This window comes from Carassius carassius, chromosome 15 (assembly GCF_963082965.1).
Source record: "Carassius carassius chromosome 15, fCarCar2.1, whole genome shotgun sequence".
Taxonomy (NCBI): domain Eukaryota; kingdom Metazoa; phylum Chordata; class Actinopteri; order Cypriniformes; family Cyprinidae; genus Carassius; species Carassius carassius.
In genome coordinates, this window is record NC_081769.1 from 33301297 (window position 1) to 33328989 (window position 27693).

Below are 27693 nucleotides of genomic sequence, written 5' to 3' on the forward strand. Positions count from 1 at the left end.
AAAAAAGCAATGTTCTCCATACATTCACTAATCAACCATGCACAATAAAACCATGAACATGTTAAGTTGTAATGGCCCAACTGGCTGAATTGGCCCGGTTAAGAGTCTTAAATTACATTTCTCATGACAGGGAAACCCATGGCTTTTGTCCTCTTAGACCTAAGTGCGAACATTCTTCTGTCACACCTGGAGTCTTGTGTAGGACTTTGTGGTATGGTTTTACAGTGGTTGTGCTCTTATTTGTCAAACAGGTGTTTTACTGTTCGATTAGGGCATTACTCTTCTTCCCACATTCTTCTTGGTTGTGGTGTTCTGCAAGGTTCAATCCTAGGCCCGTTGTTGTTTTAATAGTATTTGCTCCTCTTGGCTTCTATTTTTATTTTTTTTTTATATATGGCGTCTCTTTCATCTACACGCTGACGATAACCAGCTTTATCTTCCCTTAAGTTATGGCTTTCAAACCTTTCTTAAACCTGAATGAAAAGAAATCAGAAATTATCTTCCAGAAATGATCCTAAGGAAAATGCTTTTTATTTTGATCTTGGCTTCCTAACTCCGTATTATACAGTGTGCATTAAACTTAGGCATTCTAGTTTAAAGTTTGATAAGCAGATATCAGCTGTAATCAAGTTTTTTTTACCAACTTTATCTTCCCAGTAAGCCCTTTCTATCTAGGAAAACCCTTTAAACAGTGATCCATACCTTTGCAATAATCAATTTTGCGATTTCGATTTTAATCACGATTTTGACAAACACAGACATGCTTTACAGTCATAAATGCATTCATTTGAAACATAAAAAAAGAAAACCAATGAGAGCTTTATTAAAAAGTGTTAAAATGTCTCTAGAACAGACGAAGTAAAGGTTTGACAAAATGTCTCGACATACGGCAAAAAAATATAAATAAATAAATCCTGTGTCCAGGGACTTTTTTTTCTTTTTTGCTTTGTAGTGGTCATATAGCTCATTATAGCGTGCCTCAGGTGTCGAAAAAGATTTGTTATACATTTTACAGGTTCACACGTGTATACAGTACGTGTAAGCGTTGCAGAAGCAGCAGCGAGAGTACGTCATTGCAACATGAAAGCACATTAAAATAATGCGCGAGCGCGAATCTCTCTGCTGGCACGCAGATTTCCTTTGCTCCGTCACAAAATACAAGTGCTCTCGCCCGGAGAGAGTGTGAGCACTTAAAACGTGTTTCCTCTCACTCAAACTGCATCCTGTGCACTCACAACTCTCTCTATGCTAATGTGCTAGATATTCTTTTCGCACGTTTCTTTTTCTAGCCTTTTACCGCGTGAAGTGTCAATGCTCTGATCCGTTAACAAGGGCTCGAAAAAAAGACGCATCACAGACAGTGCGTGAACCAGGAGTTACGTAGGCATATGCCCAGTCAGTTCAGTTCTCAAATCGTGATTTTATGATTTCGATTAATCGCACAGCCCTGCTTTGTAACATCTCGTCTTGATTATTGTAACTCTTTGCACATTGATATTTCCCAGTCCTCAATATCGCCATTTCTTTGCAGCAAGAGTTTAAAGCATTGCAAACACAGTTTCATGTTGCCCCAATGAATAATAATAATATATATATATTTTTTTGGCGATTTTTTAAGAATCTTCTTGAAACTTATAAATAACCTCCTAAATTTAGGATAACTGATGCAAATGCATCTCAGTGAGTTAAACCAAGACTGTTACAGATATCTTAACCCATTTAAAAATGTCTTACTTGAAATAAAATCATATTAACAAATTAAATTAAATATTGAAAAGAGGATTTTTTTATTTTCATTTAGTTGAACTTGAAGTCCTAAAAACTCAAATAAAGTATGTAGAAAATGTAAAAAATTAAAGAAATGTAAATAAAAAACATTAACTGAAATAAATATTGAAAAAAAAAGGTAAAATTAAAATTTTTCATTTTCATTTAGTTTAACTTGATGTCCTAAAATCAAACCTCCAACTTTTCTTAAATCTACAAAAGGTACAATTTCTAAAAAAAATAATAATAATTATAATGTATGTATGTATGTATGTATGAATGCATTCATGCATGCATGCATGCATGCATGCATATATATATATATATATATATATATATATATTTATTAGGGCTGGGATAAACGATTATTTTTTAAATGATTAATCTAGCGATTATTTTTTCGATGCATCGATTAATCTAACGATTAATTTTTCCAGACCGATTCGATTTCGATTAACTCCCCATTAATTGACTACTAACAATTTATACATGTTGATTTACATATCTGAATGAAAAAAACATGAATTCCTTAACATAGCAATATATGTTTATTGCTCTTAAAATTACAAAATAAAAGACTGACTAAGAATGCATTACTTTGCACTTGTATAGAGATAGCATTCAATAAAACCTTGAAACCTTGAAAACACATAGCTTACTGAAACAAGCTTACTGAACACATAGGGCCTAGCTTACTGAAAAAGAAGTTCTTCTTTCAGATGAAAATAACCACAACTTGATGTCTAGCATTCAATAAAAAAGGTCACCCAAAATACTTGTTTAGAGCAATTGAAAGAATACAGTAACCAATGTAAACTTTAGGACTTAAAGTTTTTTTTAAAGTTAAAAAAAAAAAATCTCTGAATGCTCCACGTGAAACTTTGGTGTTCCGCCCTTTTTCTATCGTGTCTAATGATTTTGGTTAATATGCACGAGGGAGAGAGAGAGAGAGAGAGCAAGACAGCGCTCTTGTAGTTTGAAGACTGTGAGTGCGCGAGCGCGCGTGAAACTTGGGTGTTTCGCCCTTTTTCTATCGTGTTTAATGATACAGCCGGGGCTCTCTCTCGTACGCGCCCTGTCAGGCGCAGCAGTCATTCTATTCTACATCACTCACCGATCAAATAAGGCTTTGACAGCCGCCAAAAACAAAGATCAATGCAGAAAAACCCCTGGATTGGTTATATAACGTTGGACAGAATGTTGATCCGGCCATCGCGTATATTCAGCGCACATAAGCTAAACGTTTTGCAAACGTTTTTTAGAGAAATAAAAACAGGTCGACGAATCGATGCGCATATTTTGCGTCGACGTCATCGATGACCTCGACGCATTGTCTCAGCCCTAATATATATATATATATATATATACGCGCACACACACATTTTTTTTGCTATTGTTTCTGCTCAATTGTTGTAATTTTGCCTTACAACAGAACACTACATATACCTTTTCCTATCAAGAATGTGCACAATTACTCTGAAGTGAGATGAATGATTGATAATGTAAACTGTGATAATTCATTACACTTTTTACTGAATTCATAATTCAGTAACAATACAACAAAGACCAATTGGGCAAAAAAAGTCAAGCCTATAATTTTCCTCTAAAGAAAATATATAACAACTTATGAATTTCCTAAGAATTGCACTTAAATCAAGTTAAAGATGTTTTAAAGAAATGTCTTAATCTGTCCCTACTAAAAGACACACCTTCAGCGCTGGCAGCCTTCCGGTTCCTGTCCTCTCGTATGCGAGGTGGTCGATACTGGCAATGCTCCACGCTCTGCCTTGCAACAGTCTGCACCAGGAACAGCAAGATGTGCTCTCCCCTTTCAGACACAAACAGAGTTCATGACACAGAACTCTGACTGGACACTGACATGGTTTGACAACAGAAGTTAGAATAGGATTTAAAGCACTTTGAACATACCTGCTGTTAGGAGTGGTAACTAGATTAGTGGTGGTCAGCAGCCTGTAGAGCAGATCTAAACGAGCTGCTTTCTGGCCCGCGATGAGGGTCTTGCATTTACACTTCTCCCAGCAATCACAGTATGCAGTGGGAGACGTTCGCTTCAGTCTGGAGATGAAACAAGAGAGATTACTGTTTTACGTCATAGTAATCTACCTTGCTGCCTTCTAGGGATTATTATATCAGAAACATAACCCCGTAAGTAACAGTTTTGGAAAACTTCAGTAAGTGTTGTAAGGATATCAGTGTCAGAATTCAGTGTTAAATAAATGTACTCAATTTCTGTAGATTTCCTAAGGGCACACAGGTAAATGACATTATAATGGGTTTACATGAAGATTTTTTGTTCACTTAAATTAGAACTTATTTAAGTAGTTTAATAAACGTTAAGATTGCTAGCTTTGTAACATTGACTAATCACTGGTTAAATAATAAGGAAAAAAACTTTCATAGAGACACTCAAGAGTGAAAAAAGATGCCATCATACAAATATAAAAAATATACCATCTTTATGTTGATTCTATGTTCATTTAAAGATTGAAATTGAAATTATTTCAATGTAGATTTAAAAAAAAAACTTGAATGTTAAGCAGGATTAATCGCGATTAATTTCAGTAAAAAAAGTGTCTTAATTTTTTAATCGACTGACAGCACTAATCAAAAACTTCTTATTTTTGTATTATTAATTCTACTATACTTCTGTAATTATTTATTTATTTTTAATTACCTTATTTTTTATAGTATTTTATAGTATACATATTTAATGTTTTAATTTTAGTAATTGTTACAAGCGTGTCATTTTTTTTTAATCTTTAAGTTTTAATAATTTTAGTACTTAAACTGATTTTATTTCAGTTAGTTGCCAAGACAAGATTTCTAATGTTCATTAGTTTTTCATTAAATATATATATTTTCTTTCAACTTTATTTCAATTAATAAAATATGTGTAATAGGTTGGTTTAGTCACAATGCATTCAAGGTTTGTGACTAATGAGGTAATGCAGAAAATTTGGGGTCAAGTTCTAATGGTTTTATAGCAGATGCACTCACTTGCAGTCGTGACCCTTGTGACAAACTCTGGCGCATTCAGTGCAGCAGCACAGAGACTCCAGCAGGCCACAAGTTCTGCACTCAAAGATGTCCTGCAAACAGACAAGTTCAGTTAATCACTAATTCTATAATAATATATATATATATATATATATATATATATATATATATAATTATAATTCCATTATATAAAACCATTTAGCTCACTGCTTCTCAACATTTTAATATGTAAAGAATAAGTATCTATTTAATGCAAAAAAAAAAAAAAAAAAAGCTTTCGTTTTGAAAAAACAAAAAAATAAATTTAGCTGAAGTTTGTACCTGGTTGATGTGTTCAGCTCCCGTCCAGGTGAAGCTGCAGGTGTCGTTACAGCACAGGACGTAGAGGGGAGAGTCATCTGGGTTTGTTCCTGAAGGACAGATCATCTCCATGAACACAGACGCTGCATCCTCTTTCTCTCCGAGACTTGGTTCACCTAAACCATATATGAGATCAAGAAAAGATTTATAAACAAAAAGGAGAGGAAGGAAGGAAAGGACGTGAGGCCAAGTACGGTGTCCCATTCAATCCCTTCCAGACCATAGACTCGAACCTGTGACTTTTGGGTTATGACTCTCTAACCATTAGGCCACGACTGAACCCAAAGGGCATCTAATGGTCTCTAAACATTTAGAAACATGGCAAATGCATCTCAGTGAGTTAAACCAAGGCTGTTACAGATATCTTAACCCATTAAAAAATTTGTTACTTGAAATAAAATCATGTTAACAAATTAAATCAAATATTGCAAAGAAAAAAAAAAAAGTAACATTTTGTATTTTTTTCATTTTCATTTAGTTTAACTTGAAGTCCTAAAATAAAACTAAAATAAATACAAACTATGTAGAAAATGTAAAAAATTAAATAATTTAAATAAAAAACATTAACAGAAATAAATATTGAAAAGAAAAAAAAAAAAAAAAAAAAAAAGCGTAAAATTTTAATTTTTCATTTTCATTTAGTTAAACTTGATGTCCTAAAATAAAATTAAATGCAAACTATGTAGACAGGGGAAAAAAAAATAAAAATTGTAATTTTTCATTAAGTTTAAATTTAAAACCATAAAACAAAAATAAAATGAATAAAAACTATGTAGGCATTAAAAAAAAAATTAAAACCACAAAATTATAATAAAATCATTAGCTGAAATAAATACTGAAAAGACAAATAAAAGTACAATTTTGTAATTTTTTGTGTTCATTTAGTTTAACTTGGAATAAAAAAAAATAAAATAATAATAAAAAAAAAAAATATATATATATATATATATATATATATATATATATATATATATATATATATATATATATATATATATAAATAAATTCTAATCAAAAACTATAATGTACATTATTAATACTAAAATAACAGTTAAACTGCAGCCGTATTCTCACCTTTGGCTATTTTCTGTGCTGCTTCTAAAACAGTAATGGCTGCTGGGTAAGTTCTCCCGCTCACGGCCAACATGAATGGAGTCATCCCACGAGCATCCCTATCAAACAACAGCAAAACCATCACTCAAGGTCTGCTAAAGAGAGGCTGGCTATCATTCAGAGCGGCAGGAGTGTGACGTACTTGGCAGAGAGTAGCTCTCTTAAGTGAGGTCTCAGGACGACGCTGTCACACATGAGCTTCAGAATCAGATGTGCATTAGCCTTCCGGTCTTTAGTTTCCACTACTGATGGTTCAGAAGAAGGTCCTTGAGAAGACATGGGAAATATTGAAAACATGCTACAAGAGATAATTCAGGGTCACATGAAATAAAATATAAAAATGTACCTGGGATGGTGGAGGTGCTGGGTCCTTGGTTAGTGCCTGTGGAGGCAGTGGTAAGGGAGCCCACTGCAGGGGCCAAGATGAAATCAATGTCACCGTCTAGCAGAGAAGATGGATTTGTTAGACATCAGGCAATCACATGCATCTGTTATGACCCAAAAAAACCCCCCGCTGAACTCACCAGGATCCATTGGTGGAGGGTCTGGTACCCAGCTGGGAGGTGCAATAGGGGGTGAAACAGGGTCTTGGTGGTCACTGGAGGAAGGGCCAGATTCGTGACGGCCCAAACCTGCAGCGCGGAGGGAGCGTCTCATCATCTCCCTCAAACGCAAGCTACAGAAACGAGAACAAAGAACGTGGAACAACTGTACGACAACAACAAAGTACAGAAGCAGAAAAACATTTAGTCATGTTGCAGGGCTCCAGACTTGCGACCATTTGTTCAAGTTAAAATTCGACGTTGTCACATTTGTGCAAGTGTATGGTCAGCTCTACTCCAAAGCGTCTGCATTATTAAAGAAATGCATAAACTGATAAAATGTATAATATGTCAAGATAAGACCAAGATCAAATTAACAAATAAAATGTATAATGCATGGATTTATAACAAACTCATACAATCTCAAAATAAATGTAAAATACACAATCCAATGTTTTATTCAAAATATACACATATTCAAAATTGGTGAATGTACTGATTTAAATCAATGCATATGAATTACAGGTTGACTGCTATTGGCTTTCGCTCAAATTATAATGTGTTTAAAGAGAGGCAATTAAAAGACTGTCACTAAAATCAATAGAATGAATGTGTTTAAAAATTATTTTTGTGACCGAGAAGCCACAACAGTTTACATTAAATTAAATATCCTTCTGCCCTCGATTATTCCTTTTTCCTTAAATCTTTGTTGTTTGTATAAATTGTCTAGTTGTTAATTTTAAATAGTGGATGACCGGTATTGTTTTTGACAACTGATGCTGTTGTATCTTGGAAAGCATGGTGCCCCAATGCAAATATAATACTTATTTTAATTAATATTTAAGAAATTTGTAATCATTTAAAAATGGATAAAAAAATAAATTTTGTAAAATAAACAGTTATATGTTAGATAACATAAAATTACATGAATATGGCAGTGGGCAAATGCATAAAGCGAAGCATAATTTGAAAATCACAAATTTAAATGTTTAAAGCATTTAATTCGCATCGATCGACAAAACATCACAAGATCTGGATTTGACTAAGTTTGCAAGGTTTGTAAAATTAAATGTTCATTAGTATGATATGTAGAAATTGATAGCCTGAATGCACTGTAAGTCGCTTTGGATAAAAGCGTCTGCTAAATGCATAAATTTATTAGTAATTCAAAGATTTGTTTAAAATGATATAAATGCATATCTGCAAAAAAAAAAAACGTATCCGCTAATGCCGATATTCGTAAAATGCCAAATATCGGCCGATATATCGGTCGACCACGTGTTTTAAATGCTCTTCAGGTGAAATGTTTTTCTGTATGCCAGTGAATCTGAACACTGACCCGCGGCTGCTGGACGATCCTGTGCGGTTCCCAGAGCTGTTGCTGGACACCACTGAAATGGCATTGGCGATGGCCTCCACAGCAGACAGCCTCTCAGCAAACGTGTTCCTTTCAGACCGCTCTGCTTCTGAAACACAGCGCACAGCACTCAAGTCATCTCAGACCGGGTTTGAAGAAACATCCAACATCGGCTGCGTTGCAAATCCTAGTGAGCTGCCTCACTTGTCATCACTGAAAACAAGTACATGATTGTCTATACAGCTCCGTCTTAAAGTGATTTCATCAATTTTGTTACTAAAAAATAGAAATGCTGCCATGGCATTTAATCTTTATCTATTAACTGAATTATAATGAACTGAAGTCCATTTAAGTTTAAATAAACTACAATTAAATCTAAAATAAACCATACATAAAAACAAAACGACAAAATGACTAAAACTTTAGAAAAAATCAATTTAAATATTAAACAGATGGTACACAAAAATGAAAATTCTCAAGTTGTTCAAAACCGGTTTGAAATTTCTTTCAATCAATGTATAATTCATGTATATAGTGTTTTTTTAGAGTCAGTCTTTTGTTCGTTATCTGGCTCGGCTCGGTGTTCATCTTCAGTTCTCTCTTCACAGCAGTTCAGTCAGTGTACTGTTTGAGTAAATGAATTACTCCGGGATATTAGTTTGTTTGAACTCAGAGGGAGTGTCAGCCACATTAAAAAAGTTAACAGCTTAAGTCATTTGTGGATTAATGCGTATTAGAGATGCGAACCGTTTAAAACACTTCAGTTCGATTTGGTGAACTGGTTCAAAAAGATCCGGTTACATCTAATGATTCGTTCGCGAAACAGATATTACAAACTGCTTTGTTTTGAACTCTCTCACAACAGACACGGAAGAGAAGACAATGCTGAATAAAGTCGTAGTTTTTGCTATTTTTGGACCAAAATGTATTTTCGATGCTTCAAAAAATTCTAACTGACCCTCTGATGTCACATGGACTACTTTGATGATGTTTTTCTTACCTTTCTGGACATGGACAGTAGACCGTACACACAGTTTCAATGGAGGGACTGAGAGCTCTCGGACTAAATCTTAAATATCTTAAACTGTGTTCTGAAGATGAACGGAGGTCTTACGGGTTTGGAACGACGTGAGGGTGAGTTATTAATGACATAATTTTCCTTTTTTGGTGAACTAACCCTTTAAGAAACTAATATACAGGTTTGGAACAAGTGGAGGGTGAGTAGACGACAATAAAAATTTTTGGACAAACTATCCCTTTACTAAACACTGTAATAGTATCTCGATGATACTGAAACAACACTTACCTTCCTCCTCCTTGGTCTCCTTGTTGCTGACGGGGAAGCAGACGGAGACGCAGGCGTGGAGGATGTTGCGGTTGCCGTCGCAGCGGTGTCCCAGCAGAGCGTCCAGAGCGAGAGGGTTCTGCTCCAGCAGCACGGCCTGCTCCAGACTGATCAGGTACTGTCTGCACGCCTCATAATCACAGCGCAGCACGTGCTGCATCAGCGTCTGCTTCTGAAACATAGAGAGCAAACAATACATCAACCAGAAACACACCCACAAGCATTTCACTTGCATCGGAGAATAAAAACATGTGCAAACTGCTAAAATGTATTTAGTAGTGTTTTCAGATTCAAGGTAAGTGTTAAGCATCACTTCAAAGAAGCTTGTAAATTTGACGCCATGATTTAAGGAATTAAATGTGAGCACTGTAACGTTTTTAAAGTAAAAACGCAGCAGGCTTGCCATTTCAGAGCAATTCACAATCACTGAACGCATATTTTACGCCAACAGATTGCTTGTGATAGAAAGGAATCTTCCTCTGATGAATATGTGTTTACATATTGTTATGGGTATGGGTGTTTCTTTCTTGGTATTTGTTGGTTTTGTTTTTCCTTGTGTTGTAGGTGGCCGCAGAGATGCAGGACACCTGACTCCCATTAGGAGGTGGAGATATATGTCGTGGTTTCAGGCAATGAGCGAGGCAGGGAGAGTTGACATCATCTCTGGCTGGCCTCGGGTTGCCTCGCTTTAGGATCAATTGTTGTCTGCATTTTGTATTGTGCAAACCCCTAGATTTTGTAATAAATATAGTAATTATTATATTAATTGAGTGGTGTGGCTGTCCCATCTTTGTTGCGGTTACGAGCTGGCCATAACAATATAAGTAGTAGACATTTCAAAATGTTTAATTGAAAACTCTTTTTTTTGGTCATTATTGGCGTTTCAGTTACTCAAAGTGTATTTGGCATGTAGTTGAAAACTTAGGAGCGTATTCAAGAGCCACACAGATGGGAAATCAAAAATTACCTGTATTACAGTGTATGATGTAGCTGTCCATCAGTGTAACCAATGTGCAAAGTAATTAAACCAAAAAGTACACGATTTCTAAAGTTATTGGCTTCTAAAGTAAGGAGTCGACTCTGAATCGCTGAAACGAGTCGTTATAGATTTCAAATCTTTTGCCCATCTGTATGTAACGAGAACACTTTGCATAATAATCTCCGCCTACCGTCTTGGGAGAAACAAAACTCTGACCTGCCCCACCCCCCACACAGATGCTCTGGTTAGTAGTTGGTGTGATAGCATCATGTCGAGGAGACAGTGTGTTTTTAATTGTAAAAGGCAAGTTTATTTTATTTTCACTGCCAAAGAATGACGATCAGAAGAACCAATGGCTAAAATTTAATTTTACCACAATACCAGAGCAGTACAACAAACCCCTTTTGTTGTGTTCACAACGTTTCACTGATGACTGCTTTTCTAATCTCGTTGAGTTCAAGGCGGGATTTTCAAAGCGTTTGGCCATAAAAGAGGGTTCATTACCAACTTTATTTGGACCAACAAGCATCTCCGAATCACAACCTGTAAGTATGATTATGAAGTTATGTGTTCGTTTTCTCTCGGGTGTCTTATCAGTATGTAGCGCTAGCACTATATGTTAATGCTAACGCATTGTTTACCATGAAGTTGTGTGCTCAGTTTGGTTATGTACGTGCTTACATGAGCATGAAAATGTTAGTGTGTGTCATCGTTTTTATTACTTGGATGAATGATAAAAGACGTGAAGATATGATGTTTTTCCCTTACGTTTCGTTTTACAACACGTACATGAGGAACAACCAATCAAAACTGACTATGTCAGTTGACCAATCAGAACACCGTATGCTACCGAAAGGTGGGGTTTAAGGAAACTGAATCTTTTTGTTTGGGGATCTCTGAGAATTGAGGTAATTTTAAAATGATATTTTGACAAAATGACAATGTTTTTTTTAACCTTGCATGGATTTAAACCTGTTGTACAGGACTTATAAACATTGATAGGAAGCTTAGAATTTTCATCTTACTGGCTCTTTAAAAAAAAAACTTTAGGGGTGCAATGAAAATGTATCAAATATTTATCTTAATAAAAGGCATAAAATTAGATATTTACAAGCAAAAATATTGTAACAAATTTTAAAAAACATTTATTCAAAAAAAATTTATACAAATGGTATACTGGGTTTTCAAATATCTGCTTAAAACTGTATTTAATAAATTACACAGATTTATATATATATATATATATATATATATATATATATATATATATATATATATATATATATAGTTTTAGTTTGCTTTTACTTAATTATATAATTATTGAATAAATGCAGTTTGCAGTAAAGTTTGTGTACCTTTTGTATTAAAAAAAAAAAACAACTTTGCATGCATATCTTGTCTTGTATCCTTTCATCACTGAAAAACAACTTATTTTTGATGCATTTAATTTTTCGAATTAGAAGCACATGTGCTCCTTGAGGAAAAACATTAAGTGAGCAGTAACTGAATGTCTAATGTTTAGCAGGTTGGTGCATCATACCTCCACAGCCATGATGATGATGGCTGCTTTCTTTTTGATTGTGGAGTTACTGGGAAGGTTGGCGAGCGAATGAACTCCCATGCCTAGGCTTGCAATCGGCGGGAGGTCGAGCCAATCAGGGTCACGTATTCCACCCATACAGTCTTTAGCCATGGGATAAATAGTGCCATTACCGTCCCTCAAAATGATAGGGCTCTCCTGAGGACACGAAGATGAGAGAGTTAAAACAGGTGTACAGAGGAACGCATGGAGGGCATCAGACTGTGTGATGTCTGACCTGGCCAGCAGTGAAGATGGCCACGTTACGCTCACTCTGACCCAGAAAAGCCAGATTACTGGTGGGAAAGTGGTTCTCCTGCTCAGCTTTGCCGGTGGCCAAGTCAAAGACACAGTATCGTACCCAGCTGCCTGTTTTCAACACAGCATGAACTCCTGCAAGACGAAAGACAACAGAGGAGTGAAGCAGATGCACAGTGGAAATTCACAACAAAATGTGAAATAAAAGCAAATAATATTCACCTTTGGAGTCAACATTCACAGCTAAAATTTCAACTTTTTCTGGGATACAAAGTTTTTTAGGCGTGCGCTGAAAACAGTCTGGAACTTTTGGTGTTCCACCAGTTTTAACAACCTGTTAAAAGAAAAGAGAAATGTCTCAGCTACAAAATACAGCAATATTTGTTTTTATCTTTACCAACATTTATAGACAAGGGGTTTTCAAACAAGGAAATGCAATTAAGTGTTCTCAACTGTAATACATTTTAGGAAGGATTTCTTCATCAAAATGGCATTTTTAATTTTGTGTTTACCTGTAGCTCATCTATTCTGAGCAGTCGACAGTCTTGCAGCAGTGAGGACGGGTCAGAGTCAGTGGGAGCTGCGCTCTGGCTGCTCACGCTGCTCGACGTCCCTGGAAATTTCACAGCAACATATGCACCATCGACTTTTAGCACCTTGAGTTCAAAAGAGAGAGCTGTTGCAAATGAGGTGTCATAGCAAAGCATCACACACAGACAGCAACATCACACCTCAAGTAAAACACAGTATGCTTGTATCAAATGTCATCCATCACTGGTGATTCTTATTATATTAAGAGGTTGCAAACGTGATGAAAATATGCTTGTAGTTTCAGTCTCCACTGAATCGACGTTGTAGACCTGCACCCACCTTTCCCACAGGGACGTTTTTAACGTCCTCCACGAAAACAACCTCCCGCAGAGGCCACTGCTCCTCATTGACTTTCTCCTCCTCTTTTGGAGCCGGCGTCGAGCGCCTTCGCTCTGTAGCACACCAGGTAATAGGTTAGCAATGGCAAAACACTGCAGCCACATCTCACACACACACACACACACACAAAAAATGGATGTTTAAACTGTGTAATTTAAGTCAGCTACTCAGAAACTACATATTTAATAACATCGATATAAGGATGTTGGCGTTTTAACACCATGTCTGCTTCCTTGGTTATTTTAATGGTGATTAACAAGCTGAAACAGAATAAAAATGAAATTCAAAAGGTTTTGCTTTGGATGAAAACTCAACTAAAGAATGAGTTTTTTTTTTGTTTTTGCGCAGAGTTATATAATTTCTTAGAGAATGTAAACCATGCAGAGTTTAATAAAATGTTACGAAGATGTGAGAAAGGCCATGAATAGCAAAACAAACAACAGGTTTCACAAACAAACAAACCGAATCATTCAATGCAGCACACGTCAATGTCAACTTTATTTATTTAGCACCGTTAAAAACAACAACTGTTGACAAAGGTGCTAAACAAAACAAAAAGCTTCAATAAATACAACAACAACATACAGATAATACACATTTAAAAATCACTAAATACACAAATTAACTGAATGCTAAATAAAATAAACATGATTTGAGCTTTCCTTTGAAATCATGTACCATAGTAGCAGTTCTAATGTACACAGGTAAACTGTTCCAGAGTTTCAGTGCAGCAATGGGAAAAGCACGATCACCTCTTAGTTTCAACCTAGCCCTCAGAACATTTAGTCGTCTCTGATTGGATGACCTCAGAGACCTAACTGGATTGTAAATCAGCCAAATATGCAGGTGCTAGACCATTCAAACACTTAAAGATCAGTTGCAGCACTTTAAAATGGACTGGGAGCCAGTGCAAGGAAATTAAAACTGGAGTAATAAGTTCTCGTTTATGAACACCTGTAAGAGGCCTGGCAGCGGCAATCTGTACCATCCGAAGACGGGGCAGAGAGGACTGATTAATGCCCATGTAAAGGGAGTTACAGTAGTCTAATTTTGTTGAGACGAAGGCATAAATCACGTTTTCAAAGTCCTTAAAAGAGAGAAATGGTTTTACCTTGGCTAGGATTCTTAAGATGAAAAAAAAATGGTTTTAACCAGTTTGTCAAATTTGAGAGAGCTATCAAAAAAATGAAAAATAAATAACAAGAGGAGCTAAAGGCTTCTGAGTATTCAAAAATTATAATCTCAGTTTTGTTTTCCTTGAGATGAAGAAATGTATGGACAACCAAGCCTTCACGTCAGCAAGACAAGCCAACAAAGTATCCGTGCACCTCTTATCAGATTCCAGGGGTAGATAAATCTGCATATCATTCGCATAACAGCGGAATGAAATATTGTGTTTCTTAAAAATTTACCCTAGAGGAAGCATATAGTGAAAATAAAACCGGAGCAAGGATAGAGCCTTGCAGGACGCCACAAGTAATAGGGCTGTGCATTGCCAAGAATCTGGCGATACGATACGCATCTCGATACCGTGGTTGCAATACTATAAGCAAGGCGATATATTGGGATATTTCTAATTTTGGGAATAGTATATATTGTTAGGAAAGCTGTCATTAACTGAACTACATCAAAAGAGTCAATAAGGCTCAAAAAACCCTTGGCTAAAGAATTGACTGGACCGCACACGTGAAAATTAAAAACACCTAAAATTTAAAGCCTATCAAAGTTAGGAATAATTCCCCCTAAAAAAAAAAAACTCAAAAATAAAATCTGTGTAGTTTAGGTGGAGAAAAATGTACCAGATCAGTGAACGGACTCAGATCCCCCGAAGTAAGCCAAGTTTCAGTGACAAACAAGAAGTCAAGGTTGCGAGGAGTAAAAAAAAAAAAAAAATTAGTTAAGGATAAACGTCTTGTTTACCATTGATCTAGCGACGATCAGAGCCATCCTGATCTGCAGCGAGTCCACGGTCGACTGTGGTGTCCGGCGTAGTGAGCGAAGTTGGCTGGAATACACTCCAACTTGGCGGAGACGAGGTGAACGAAGTTCTGGAGGTTGATCTAGCCGATCCGACACAATTGGTAAAATCCACGCATATTCTGGCTCCAGTGAACGTTGCACAAAGAAACGGTTGAAAAATGCCTCATACGTGTGTAGGCCCACGCCAAACCGGGATCCCAATTTAAACGACAGAAGCCGATTGAGTGCTATACATCCTCGTCGTCCCCGTCTCCTGCGGCGCTTCCACGGTAAAAGGCATGCCGCGCATTACAAATAATCAGGTAAAGCAGTCAATGATGGCGGTGGAAGAAACGTAGTACCACTTTGGACATGATTAAGTAGCTCTTTGGTGATATATTTAATGTCAAGCAGAGTTTGTCTATCATACGTTAAAAGCGACAAAGAATTTAGTAAAATGACAAACATAAAACATTATAAAATAAACAAACGGGGAAAAAAAAACTGCCAGTAAACGGCAAGCCACATACATCGGCGCCATCAAATCCATTAGGTAAATGACTGCTTCAATTACACACTGATCGCAGGCCATCTTTATCGTTGCATCATGACTACTTATTTTATAGGAAAATGAAAAATATTTTATAGACACTTATTTTATAGGAAAATGTTTTGTAGAAATCCAGGAGAAATCAAAATAAAAAAATTTCACTCAGAAAAACGGTTTCCACTTGAAATTTAACGCATTGTATTGAACATGAAACTGAGTTAGAAAGACTTCAAAAGTCTTCGTTTTATTTACAATTTTGAAAAATCTGTTTTACAGTGAAGGTTAGTTGTAACCTTCACTGTAAAAGTAAAGGTAGAGTGAAAATTCTTTGTGCGTAAAATTTTAGGTCAATCTAAACCCTGCATAACTGTGGATGGGTTAGTGGTCCAGTGTACATACTGTAGGGCAGAGAAGCACTGCTGGCGATGGAGGAAGTGTCACTGCATGTGGATGCTGGTGAGGGTGGAGGGCCCATTTCTGTCTTCACCAGCTCAGGTTTGCTCTCAGTTCTGGTAATAAGATCAAACACAACTATAAGCATAAATACTTCCATGCATGTGTCTGGCCACAGAAGAACAGTCATCTTACTTGATCTCCTGTGTCTTGGTGTTCTTCTCCATGTTCTTCAGGCTCTCGGGTGAGCGGAGCTGGAAGCGACAGCTGTCGTTCATGTTCCACACCGACTCCAACAGGACGCCCACTTTAGGGATCCCGGCATTTACCGAGAAGGCCACGGCACCAGCGTGATATAGAGGGTTATTCCTCAGGCACACCTACGGGAAAACGTGACGTCATCACTGTAATCCTCAATTGGGGTAGGCGTTAAAGCAAAAAATTATATATTTTTTCATGATCTTTAATAACTTATGTAAAATAGTCTTATGAACTAACAGAATTGTGATGTTTCTGAACCAAACCAAACTAACTACGCCATTTAAAAAAAAGTAACAGATCATATTTGACACATTAGGGATGGGTGATCCTCAACATGACCAAAATATACCCAATTTACTTTCAATGATTGAATACTTTTACTGAATGATAGAATAATGATTGAAACATTAACAATAATTATGTTATTAGAAATAAGATCAAAAATACAAATAAAAAAATTAGGGTTGGATATTGTTTAAATTTTTTAAACTCCATTTAATCAAAAATCAATTCTCATCAAATTTTGGTTTTAATTACAACAGGTTTTATGATATATAAAAAATAAATAAATAACTGCCAACTCAGGTCTATTTAACTTTAGCATTCACAGTCTTCACTTTGTGACTTTAAATACAGTATACAACATTAGAGGTCGACCGATATATCGGGCCGATATTTGTAATTTTTTTATATATCGGCATCGGCATCGGCCAATATCCGTGTTAAGTAGCGCCGATTTAAAGTCAGGCATGTCGGCGGGCAGCCCCGTGTTGTTGGTGAGGTGGAAAGTGCTGCTGCTGCATGTAAAGCACCCCAAGCCAAAACTTTTGGAAGATTCAACAACAGTCCTGGGAGATAAAGGTAGTCAGAGAATTTCACTCTGTAAATGGGGTGGAGAAGTTGGCAGCTCTAACAAACACTGCAGCGTGACGTTACTCCGCCCCGCTCACAGACAGCAGCGTGCTCGGAGAGACAGCTGTCCTGGAGCTGCCCAGAACGGTGAATGACATTTGTTCGGAAGCATGGTTTGATGCAGACAATAACCAGTTTTCCATCCAAGTCATTTGTATTTAGGGATGTCAATATTCGATAATTTCCATGATCGATCGTCGTTTAAATTAACGATAAATGAATAACCTTAATGCTGCAAAATGCGTCTGCAGCGGTATTATTATTATGTGCAAAAGCAACTTGGAAAAAAAATCTCTCACCCGAATTAAAGGGGTTTTAGTCTGAATAAAATGCTAGTAGCAGGACTGTAAAATGAATAGATGTGATTATGATCATTTGATAAAATGAAGAGAGCGTGCCATACGTTGGAGATAATTTTACTTTGTTGACTGTTTCCCGTCAAGGAGACCGCTGAATGCGCCTCTTTAAATGGTTTCGTGGTGCTCTTTGTTGTATTTTAAAATGCAACTGCAATGTTTTCAAATGACACTATAGTAGTGGTGCAACAGATCATCATTGATCCGTGATCCGTTCGGATCAATATCTTCAGTTCGGCACACACGTGACCCGCGGATTGATTTATGAAAAAAAAAAAAAAGTTGCGCATGTTCAGTCCACACTCAGTGCTTGAACCACGTTACGACATCCTGTCGCGCACCCACTTCAGCGAAAAGATTGTGCCAGATCTTTATGAACAGGAGAAGAAAAAAGTTGTGGATGAACTAGTGTTGTCAAAAGACCCCGTACTTCGGTACCAAGTCCGGTACCAAGTACTAAAAAAAATTAAATGTGACGGTACCAGGTTTGTTTAAGTACTGGTAGTACCGAGGTCCCGTTCAAACCTGGTTCAGCGCTATGATTTCCGTGAAGCAGAAAATGAGGACGGAATCTCGAAATCCAGTCATGAAAATGAAACTTCCATTTTAATATGGACAGTCATGGAATTTGTCAAAGTTAGCATAAATAATCAAATTAAATCTCCATATGGACCAGTATCTGTAAATGTTAAGCCGCAAAAGTTGTTTGAAATCTGAATCTGTGTTCTGCGCGTCTCTGTTTGAATGAATGAATGGCAGAGACGTGCGGGTTTGTTTACTACATAGACTGAAGCGCATGACGCTTGCATTCATTTCAGCATCTGAGCTTCAGAGTTCTCTGTCCATCAAGCGATCTGAACTTTTCAGTTAATCTCAATGGACGCACAGCGCACCTGTATTTGATGCTCTGTAAACTCTTTGTGAAGGCGCACGACTTTGTGGAGGCCACCGTCGCTTTACTGATAGCGCTGTTTATCACACATGCAGAGAGAGAGCAAGAGTCTTACCACGCTGAATCGACACGCTACATGTAAACTATTCTTTGTTGTCTTCTCCTGTCAAAATATTGGAGTTCATTTAGAATTATTCATATTCATTTTTGAACAAGCAGAAGACATACCGGTTTCTCCGGTAGTGGGCGGAGCTAATGGCCAAATGGCAATTTCATTGGCTGGCGCTGATTTAGTACCGTCCCTGTTTTGATTTCAGCCAATCATTTTGACCGAACGCAGACAACGTGATTAATATTCATGAACCCAGCAGCTCATCAATTCATAGTGCGTTGTATATACATTAGTATGATAGTAGAATTAGTAGTAGTATTATCTTTTAATAATAATTAATATGATCTATTACTATTTTTTTACAGAAACCCTCAACGACCAAAAATATCTTAAGCATCACCACCAGTCTTAAGTTCAGTTAAAATGACAAATATGCATTCATTAGGCCTAAAAGTTCATTTTTACATAAAGGCATTGTGCTAAAAATATTACTATTATTTAGTAAGATGTATGTGATACTGCTACTACTGTTGAAAAAATTTATAAAACTTTATTTTTTAAAGAAATAAATCACAATATTTCTTCCATGTTTTAATTTTAATAGCAAATCCCCTTTATTGACCAAAAATAAAATGTGTTTAAATTTCATAAATTAAAAGACAAATTAAATTTGGGTGAAACTTGTTTACTGTTTTTCATAATTATATAACTTGTAGAAAAACTTTAAACACGATTGTAAATAAGTATAAAGAATGGCATTGGTTTTATTTTTAGTGCTAAATTTTTTTTTTTTTAATAAGCATATTTTTGTGTTTTGCTTTGGTACCGAGAACCGTGGATTTTCACTGGTATCGGTACCGAATACTGAAATTTCGGTACCGTGACAACACTAGGATGAACTATCCCGAGCATCCTCTGTTGCGCTCATGACAGAAGGTAGGACGTCCAGGGGGACGGAGATCTGCTCACCATCACAGCAGACTGGGAGATGAGAAGTCCGGCTATTAAGTTAAAAAGAAGATATTATGCCATGTGCACTTTAAGTTGATTTCATATATTTTAATTTAATAATTTAATGTTAATAAAAAAGACAAAACGTATGTTTATTTGTCTTGGCCTTTTTTTTTTTTGCTGATCCGAAAAATGATCCCATCCATACGAGCACAAGCGAACGCGGGTTTAGCTAGATGTATTTGGAGGTTATTGCTCACGTCTCGTTCTGCACATATCCAAATGTTTCCATATTAGCAAGGTATCTGAATGTTAAACTATAATATTTTTATTTTTATTTTATTTTTTATGTAAACTAGACGGAAAAGATCATCCTCTTCACATGAGCAAAAACATTCATAACAGCAGAGTGGACCGGTATACTACGGTCTATTTAAACTGACAAGTGTAACCTTTTAAATGTTTGGTTGATTGTACTTTATTTTAATAATGAACAGACTGCGATGTAAGTTTGAAATTAGAATGCACTTTAGATATTCTGTGTCATTTATACCAAACACAAATGTTGCTGATTGCTAGTTTGTTTGCAGCACTACTGTTATTTATTTTTTATATTTATGTTATGTTTATATTATAGTTTACATTTATGTTCCAACAAACTTGAAAAATTCTACTTGATAAATGCTCTAAAACTTTTATGTAAATGATTGACATATATACATACATATATATATATATATATATATATATATATATATATATATATATATATATATACACACACACACACACACATATATACACATATATAATACCCGTTTTCTATATTTAATACTTGGTCAGTTTATTGATTTGTTTGGTTAACTTTGGATACATTTTTTATTTTAATACCTTGCAGTGCACAAAATTAAGATTTCGAGAGATGGTTCAAGTCAGTGCTCAATAAATGATGATAAGTTTAGAAATGTTGTGCACCCACTTATTATTAGTGACATTTTAGCTTGCAAATGAAGGGGAAAACTTCAAGATATCGGCAGCACATATCGGCCATCGGCTGACCCTGACCTCTAAACATCGGCATCGGCAATAGAAAAACCCATACCGGTCGATCTCTATACAACATTTTTTTTTTTTTTATTATTAAAGCAACTTAAGTTATTCAGTCAATAGCAAGGAGTGATCTTTTGTTGTTTAATTAACATTAATGACAGAGAGCAGAAGATATATTACGCTGCTGTCCCTTTAAGACCAGAAGTGCAAATCTAATATACTGACACTCATCTGATTTCTTTCCCAACTGTTTATATGTTCAATTAAGACAAAACCGATTGCGTTTATGTGAATACTTTGCAAGTCTGGCTTTATTTTGTGTGCATCTGGTTTCAAGCCCATTCACACTTCTTATTGCAACAGCAATATATCATAAGATCACCCAGCCCTAATAATCAAATAAAATAAAAAAGAACAATTCTGCAAACAACTATAGCATGTTCCTCACCTGAGTTCCTACTGTGATGTTGGGTATAGAAGAGATGCCTGCACTGGACTTTGGCTTTTTATTCTTGGCTCTGGCCTTTTCAAGCATCTTTTTCCGCTGACTAAAAGGCACAACACCCCTAAAGGGAAAAAAAAAAAACTAAATTTATTCACGGATCACAAGCAGAATGGCTCAAACTATCATGCATGCTCCTGCCTGCTCACCACCAGTAAAGGCTGCTCTCCAGCTGGGCGCAGGTGTACAGGGCACAACAGTGCAGAGAGATTATACGCTCTCCCTGCAGCTCCGGGAACATCTGTGCACCATGTTCTAGTTTAGCAGCAACAGTGCTAAGAGTTTCATCCACCCATGTCGCCACCTACACAACACAGGTTAACGGAAAATTGAGATCAGAGAACTTTTTTATGGTGCAGGGACTGATATTAATGTATCCGCCAAATCCTGTCCAATGATTTGTTTCTCACCCACTCCCATGTATATAAATAAATGTCTTCTACCTTGTTGCTTTCGGTGGCCACAGTGGCTCGGATACTGTTGGCAGACAGGTGGGTGATCTTTTCATTGGTCAAGCCAAGGAAAGGGACACGAGGGTGATGTATAGAAGGATTCTACAAAAGCGCAAAGATTCATGAGATTCAATCAAATCAAAGTGACAGGAATTCTTTGGTCGATGTGTACTGGAAGTCTTACTTGTGCGTTTCTGTAAGGTTCAGGCTCATTCCACTTCCACTGGTACAGTTCACCTTTGGTACTGACAGCAACCATCTCAGAGTACAAAGCCCCAATGCTGACAAATTTGGTTACATAGTCCTAAAGAATCACAGAACCAAGGATATATTGTATAGCAACTATACAAATCAAATTCTAAAATATTAGTGTCTGAAACTTGTTCAGAACACTTAAAAGTTGGTTGAATGACTCTAAAAATCAGTTAATTTTAATTTCAGTTAACAAAAATAACCAAAACAAAAAAAAAGCATTTTGTTACTAATACTTAAACAACATAGAATTAAAACTTGGTTGCTTTATATCAGCTAGGCGCCAATAATAATGTAATATTTCTAATTTTCGTTTAAGCTGGAGAACTAGAATAACTCCAACTGAAATAAAAATTTTATACTTTTAAAAATAAAATAAGACAACACAACAAAATTACTAACATTAAAATTAATTGACGACAAATTTTATATAAATTAAAAAATATATATTTTTTTTAAATAATCTGATACAAAAAAATAAGTAAAACTGAACTAATCTTGCAATCTCATAAAAAGCAAAAAAAAAAAATGTTTTCTTGACATATAGTTATGGGAATCTAAATGGGTTTTATGGTCATCACATTACAACAAAATTAGTTGTATAACCACACTGACTGACTCAACAGGCTGACAGGTTTACAAATGATATTTTAAAGCTGAATTGCTCTTCAATTACTTTTAAAGAAATAAAACATTACGCTAAACAATTTTTTACCTCCCAAAAAATCTGCCTTTAATAAGACATGGACTCAACAAAAAAAGAAACTGCATGCAGAAATTGAACACGTTAATCATCACTGACCCATAAAGAGACAGTTCACCCAAAAATGTTGCCCCAAACCTGTTTGCATTGCTTTCTTGTGCGGAAACTCAACAGAAGATATTTTACAGAAAGTTTGTAACCAAACAGTTTCAATTCCCAAGGACTCAATATAATGCAAGCCAGTGGCAGCCGAAAACAAACGTTTGATTACCAATTCTTTTTTTAAATATCTTCTTTTGTATTCCCTGAAGAAATAAAGAAAATTAAAAAAAAAGGTCTGAAACTAAATAATGACTGCATTTACATTTTTGGATAAACTATGACTATGTCAAGACTTAAAATGCACCTCAGAAATCTGAAGAAGGGATGCACCAAATGTTTGGCAACCGAGATTATTCGTGATATGACGTGAATTGATCAAATTGAGGGTACGCTAATGTATCAAACATGTCGGCAGTGTGGAGAACTTCAAAATGCCTGAGAAAGACACAATAATCAATACATCGAAAGACGAAGGGGTGATTGTTGCTGGTTACTGTATGATGACTGAAATTGTGAAATGGCCTTAAACAATTAGTAAATAGATTTTTTGTGCTATCGCATTACGACCTGCACTCATCTAAAACACAGGAATGCATTCCGTTTCTCTCTGAACGGTTTACTTTCACTTGAGACAACCAATTGGATGTGCGTATGTGACATGTGCAACAAACATCTTCCCAAATTCATAATGAGAATCATTTATAAATCTGCTGCTTTCAACAAAAAGTAAACTGAGGACCTCCAGCAAAAAAGCTCCATCTACATTCATAAATGTTAGTATTGTAGTTTTACTGTTGCTCTGTAATAGTGATAATATTAATAATTACAACAGCTATATTAATACATTATTACATTATTACATTCACAGATAGCGTTCAAATTTGTAATAGATTTGTATACGTGGGATCTGAAATATCTGTATATCTGTATAAGTATTCTGACAGAACAGTAAAAACAGCGAACATTTGGTATTTCATTCATGTAATGGTGTAAAGCATTGACAAAATACATGGGACTAAAAAAAAAAAAAAAACTTGTTCAGCCCTGTGTTTTTAATTTTGAAGAATTTTCATTTGGGTGCATCCCTAATCTGAAGTTTCCCATTTTAGGACATTGAAGGCTTAAAGTTTCACCTTATCAGGCCACCACTGGAGCTCTTCGCCCAGAGTGACGGGGCTCTGCAGCGGCACGCTCTTCTTGTCAAGGCTAGGCTCTCCCTCGCGGCTGGTGGAGCCACGCTCCGCATCGAAGGAGGCTCCATCCAGCCACCTCCTCTCACGCAGCCTCAGGACCGACTCCCGCTCGCGGAGCAGCTCAGAGTCTCGCTCTAGGGGGAGAAGGAGAACTGGTATGCAATGGGGTCACACCAGTGGGATAACAGTAAGCCACTCTCTGGGAAAGACCCTCGGAATAGTGAGATTTCATACAAATTACAATTAATAAAACTGTGTTAGTTAAATCTAATCCTAGTGTACTTCTGTGACACCAACCACCAAAAACAACTGATCGTGTCGGAAAAAAAATACGCCACTTCGGGTGAAAAGGATACATGACCATTTTAGGTAATGATCCATAATTTATTAGAAGTAAAATAGGGCTACATATGGATGCTGTACAGGCTGGCTTTATCAGTTGGTAGTTTGCAATAGCAGCGAAACATCTTGTTATCAGGGGTCTCCAGAATGTACGGGTATAAACTGCAGTGTCTTATGGGTAACTGTCTGCACTGCAGGGCCTTTCACAGAGAGCTCTCTAGGGTGAAACGACGACTTTGACCATACAGGACAACTGGACACACTCTCAAAAGTAAGGAAACACTCACACACAACACAAACATGCAGCAAGGCATCTCAAAGGAATTGATATCCAGAGGACGATCATAAAGAGCTCGGTTCACAGATGCTGGTTTATGAACATGTAATTTGAAATTAAATTAAAGCATATTTCTGTACTGTGATATTTGCATGTGATACGACGCAGGACCTAACCCAAACTTGTTATTAAGTTCTGTAATTAACAGTTGTATAGCAACATTGTAACCTGGTGCATTATTGTAAAACTCTGGTTTCAATCAATAATTAGTTTACCATTTGTTGAAAGTGTTGCATAACGTGCATCTGAATTCGCAGGGATTCATTTGTAATGATTAATATTTTGTTTGACTACAGTTTTAAATCAACAGCATCTTTCGCATCTGCCTGAATGTGTTGCGAGTTGTGACTGTTTTTTTTTTTTTTTTAACAGTGTTAACGATGTACGTAGTGGTTGTGGCACAAGCATTTCCACAAATCTTGCTAAATGGCTTCATGACACCAAGTGTTTGCAGGCATGACTGTGCGTTTCAGCATTTACCTCGTGAAGAGCCGAGACGAGACAAGGAAGAGCGTCGGAAAGAGGGGTAGCCGAAGTAGCTGATGTCCTCAGAGAACATGGCGTCCGCGTCAATGATCACGCTGGGGTGTGCGGAGTGAATGTCAGCGTCTAGCAGTGACATCAAGTCTTCTGTGAAAGTATGAAAGGTATTGTCAGAAAGGTTTGTTAAAATGTCAGTCTTGAGCATCATAACTGTGAACCATCATCTGCATCTGTTTACCTCCAGGTAAGTAGGACTCGCTGGCCGTGTCGTCTCCATCATCGCCGTCCTCGTCGTCTCTACTCAGCAAGTTGTTCACAGCCAAGTTAACGTCAAGGTTTGTTCGCTGCAGCTCTCGAATGATGACACTCCTGGACTTTCCCTGAAGAACCACCTGGGCCTGATTGGGGAAGCAAAACCAATCAGTAACAAAATTACAAAGCAGGTCTGGGTCACAAAATGAATTCAATATTAACAAGTTATATTAATATTAAAAATATAGTATTAATTTAGCATATTCTATTATTTTTGTTAAGTGCATAAAGCCCAATTTTATTATCTGCATTTTATTGAAAACTATCTTTAGCAATTAATAAATATAGAAGCATGAAATTAATTTGTTAGTATGAACAATATTTTACATTTAGTCATTTAGCAAATGCTTTTATCCAAAGCGATTTACAAATGAAGACAATGGTAGCAATCAAAATCAACTTTATTTTTAATTTCGCTTCATAATGTAAACTATCATGTTTCAAAAATTGTATTAACGTGAGAAGCTATATTAATTGTTTTGTAGTAATGTTTCACGTGTATTTTTATTAAATATATTTTATTAATATTATATACTGCAGCATTTATATTTCAAACATTTACACAATGATTAGCATTCTTATGTTAAAATATTTTGTTTACTATATTGTACATTATATAATACACATTACGTAATATTGCAGCAAATATATTTCAACCTTTTGCATGCATTTATTTTTGTTAATAATTTTGAATTATTAGTTGCAGCCCTAGGGGTATTAATAAATGACCAAAAAATTATTTCAGCTTTTGTTTATTTTATTATTTCAGTTTAATTGTATGTCTAAAGCTTAAAATGGTATGAGATTCTCAATTGAGAATAAGGTTCGGTTCAAGGTTTAAATTGTTAATGAAAACGAATGAAAAAATAAAAACTAGGTGGGAAAAAACATTGTCGTTAACCAAAATAAAAACGAGGCACACAATACTTTTTTTTTTTACCTTTTTGAATATTGCCCATGACAAATAACCCAAATTACAAAAAACACAACTAAAACTAACACAAACTAATAAAAACTAATCAAACTAAGCATTTTCAAAAGATAAAAACTAAACTAGCAAACCCACTTTAAAAACTAATTAAAATTAAACTGAATTTAAAAAACAAAAAGTCAAAACGAAATAAAAATAAAAACTAATGGAAAATGGAAAACTATAAAAACCTTGGTTCTGTTCTATAAAAAGCTGAATAATATACATATACAAACATTACATGGAAGTTATTAAGCAGAGCTGACATCAGAGCCAGGACATCCAACTTAAAACAGTAAATAAATCAGGAATGTGGAAGAGGCCCATGAAGCGAGTGTTACCTGAGAGATGAGCTCCTCTGGGATGACGGAAGCTGGAATTACGGGCTGTGGCTGACTGCCCAGCAGACCAGAGCCTCGATCTCTGCCAGTGCGGATCACACGGGTCTGTCTGCGTGAATCACGGGCTGCTGTGGATGATCGACCTGAAGATCCTCCTCCTCCAGTGGCTCCTCCAGCGCCTCCTCCGCTCCCGCTGCCTCCTCCTGCGCCTCCACCACTGCTGGCTCCGCCTCCACTGCTGCCTCCATTAACTCCTGAACTCCAGCGGCTCCTGTCAGACACAGTGACTATCAGGATCAGTGTACAGTAAACAAGATCCTCTCTGCATCTGATATTAAACTCCAACAGCCCACTTCTAAAGACTAGTTTCATATTCTTTGACTTGTGAGCATGAGAGAAATAAGATGGATGTTTTAATATTGATTTAATCCGTTTAAGGCTCATACGCTAATTATGCATTTATTTGATTCCTGTGCATATATTTAAATGTTTTGGTAATACTGTATAATGATAAATGTTACATAACATATTAAATATAGTTGTATATGATTATACAACTACATAATATATAAATATTTCTGTTTGTTACTGTGCATATTCATAGTGATTCATTAAATGCAAATTATTAAATATTGCTCCTTGTTCATTCAGCAAAAAACTAATGATAATCTACCTTTTTCTGCATTTTTCTTTTAAGATTTTCATTTAAAGTTACAGTGGCTAATAAAATATATATATTATCGAAATTATTGTTATTATAGAACATACAATATACATAATATTCCTGTTTATGACTTTTTTGTATCTTGGTTCATATGAAAATAATACAGATTTTGCTCTCTCTCTGTGCGTGTAATTTTATATATATATATATATATATATATATATATATATATATATATATATATATATATATATATATATATATATATATATATTTTATATATATATATACATACACACACACACACAACACATACATTTCAACCTACTTTGCAATTATTCAAATTATTTTCTAAT

At 35.9% G+C, this 27693-nt stretch overlaps 1 protein-coding gene and 1 long non-coding RNA gene across 7 annotated transcripts in view; one reads left to right on the forward strand and one right to left on the reverse strand.

Moving 5' to 3' along the window:
- LOC132158928 (E3 ubiquitin-protein ligase UBR5-like) overlaps positions 1-27693 on the reverse strand; it is a 59019-nt gene that overhangs the window by 23916 nt on the left and 7410 nt on the right. For 4 of the 6 annotated variants that reach the window (XM_059568561.1, XM_059568559.1, XM_059568557.1 and 1 more), the window contains exons 6-30: positions 26674-26944; positions 25289-25448; positions 25048-25197; positions 23829-24040; positions 21823-21942; positions 21630-21740; positions 21336-21490; positions 21133-21250; positions 16346-16530; positions 16157-16266; positions 13189-13301; positions 12831-12974; positions 12541-12652; positions 12299-12453; positions 12022-12219; positions 9464-9674; positions 8140-8266; positions 6783-6934; positions 6605-6700; positions 6401-6524; positions 6220-6317; positions 5107-5261; positions 4786-4877; positions 3697-3843; positions 3477-3595 (exon numbers count right to left, since the gene is read on the reverse strand). In XM_059568561.1, coding sequence (XP_059424544.1) covers positions 3477-3595; positions 3697-3843; positions 4786-4877; positions 5107-5261; positions 6220-6317; positions 6401-6524; positions 6605-6700; positions 6783-6934; positions 8140-8266; positions 9464-9674; positions 12022-12219; positions 12299-12453; positions 12541-12652; positions 12831-12974; positions 13189-13301; positions 16157-16266; positions 16346-16530; positions 21133-21250; positions 21336-21490; positions 21630-21740; positions 21823-21942; positions 23829-24040; positions 25048-25197; positions 25289-25448; positions 26674-26944 — 3635 coding nt within the window. The remainder of the gene's footprint in view (positions 1-3476; positions 3596-3696; positions 3844-4785; positions 4878-5106; positions 5262-6219; positions 6318-6400; positions 6525-6604; positions 6701-6782; positions 6935-8139; positions 8267-9463; positions 9675-12021; positions 12220-12298; positions 12454-12540; positions 12653-12830; positions 12975-13188; positions 13302-16156; positions 16267-16345; positions 16531-21132; positions 21251-21335; positions 21491-21629; positions 21741-21822; positions 21943-23828; positions 24041-25047; positions 25198-25288; positions 25449-26673; positions 26945-27693) is intronic. The other 2 variants (XM_059568560.1, XM_059568558.1) reach the window with 2 other exon arrangements.
- On the forward strand, positions 17988-19783 carry LOC132157885 (uncharacterized). Its single transcript, XR_009437636.1, has 2 exons — positions 17988-18092; positions 19593-19783. It is a non-coding gene; the product is annotated as an uncharacterized LOC132157885 (long non-coding RNA).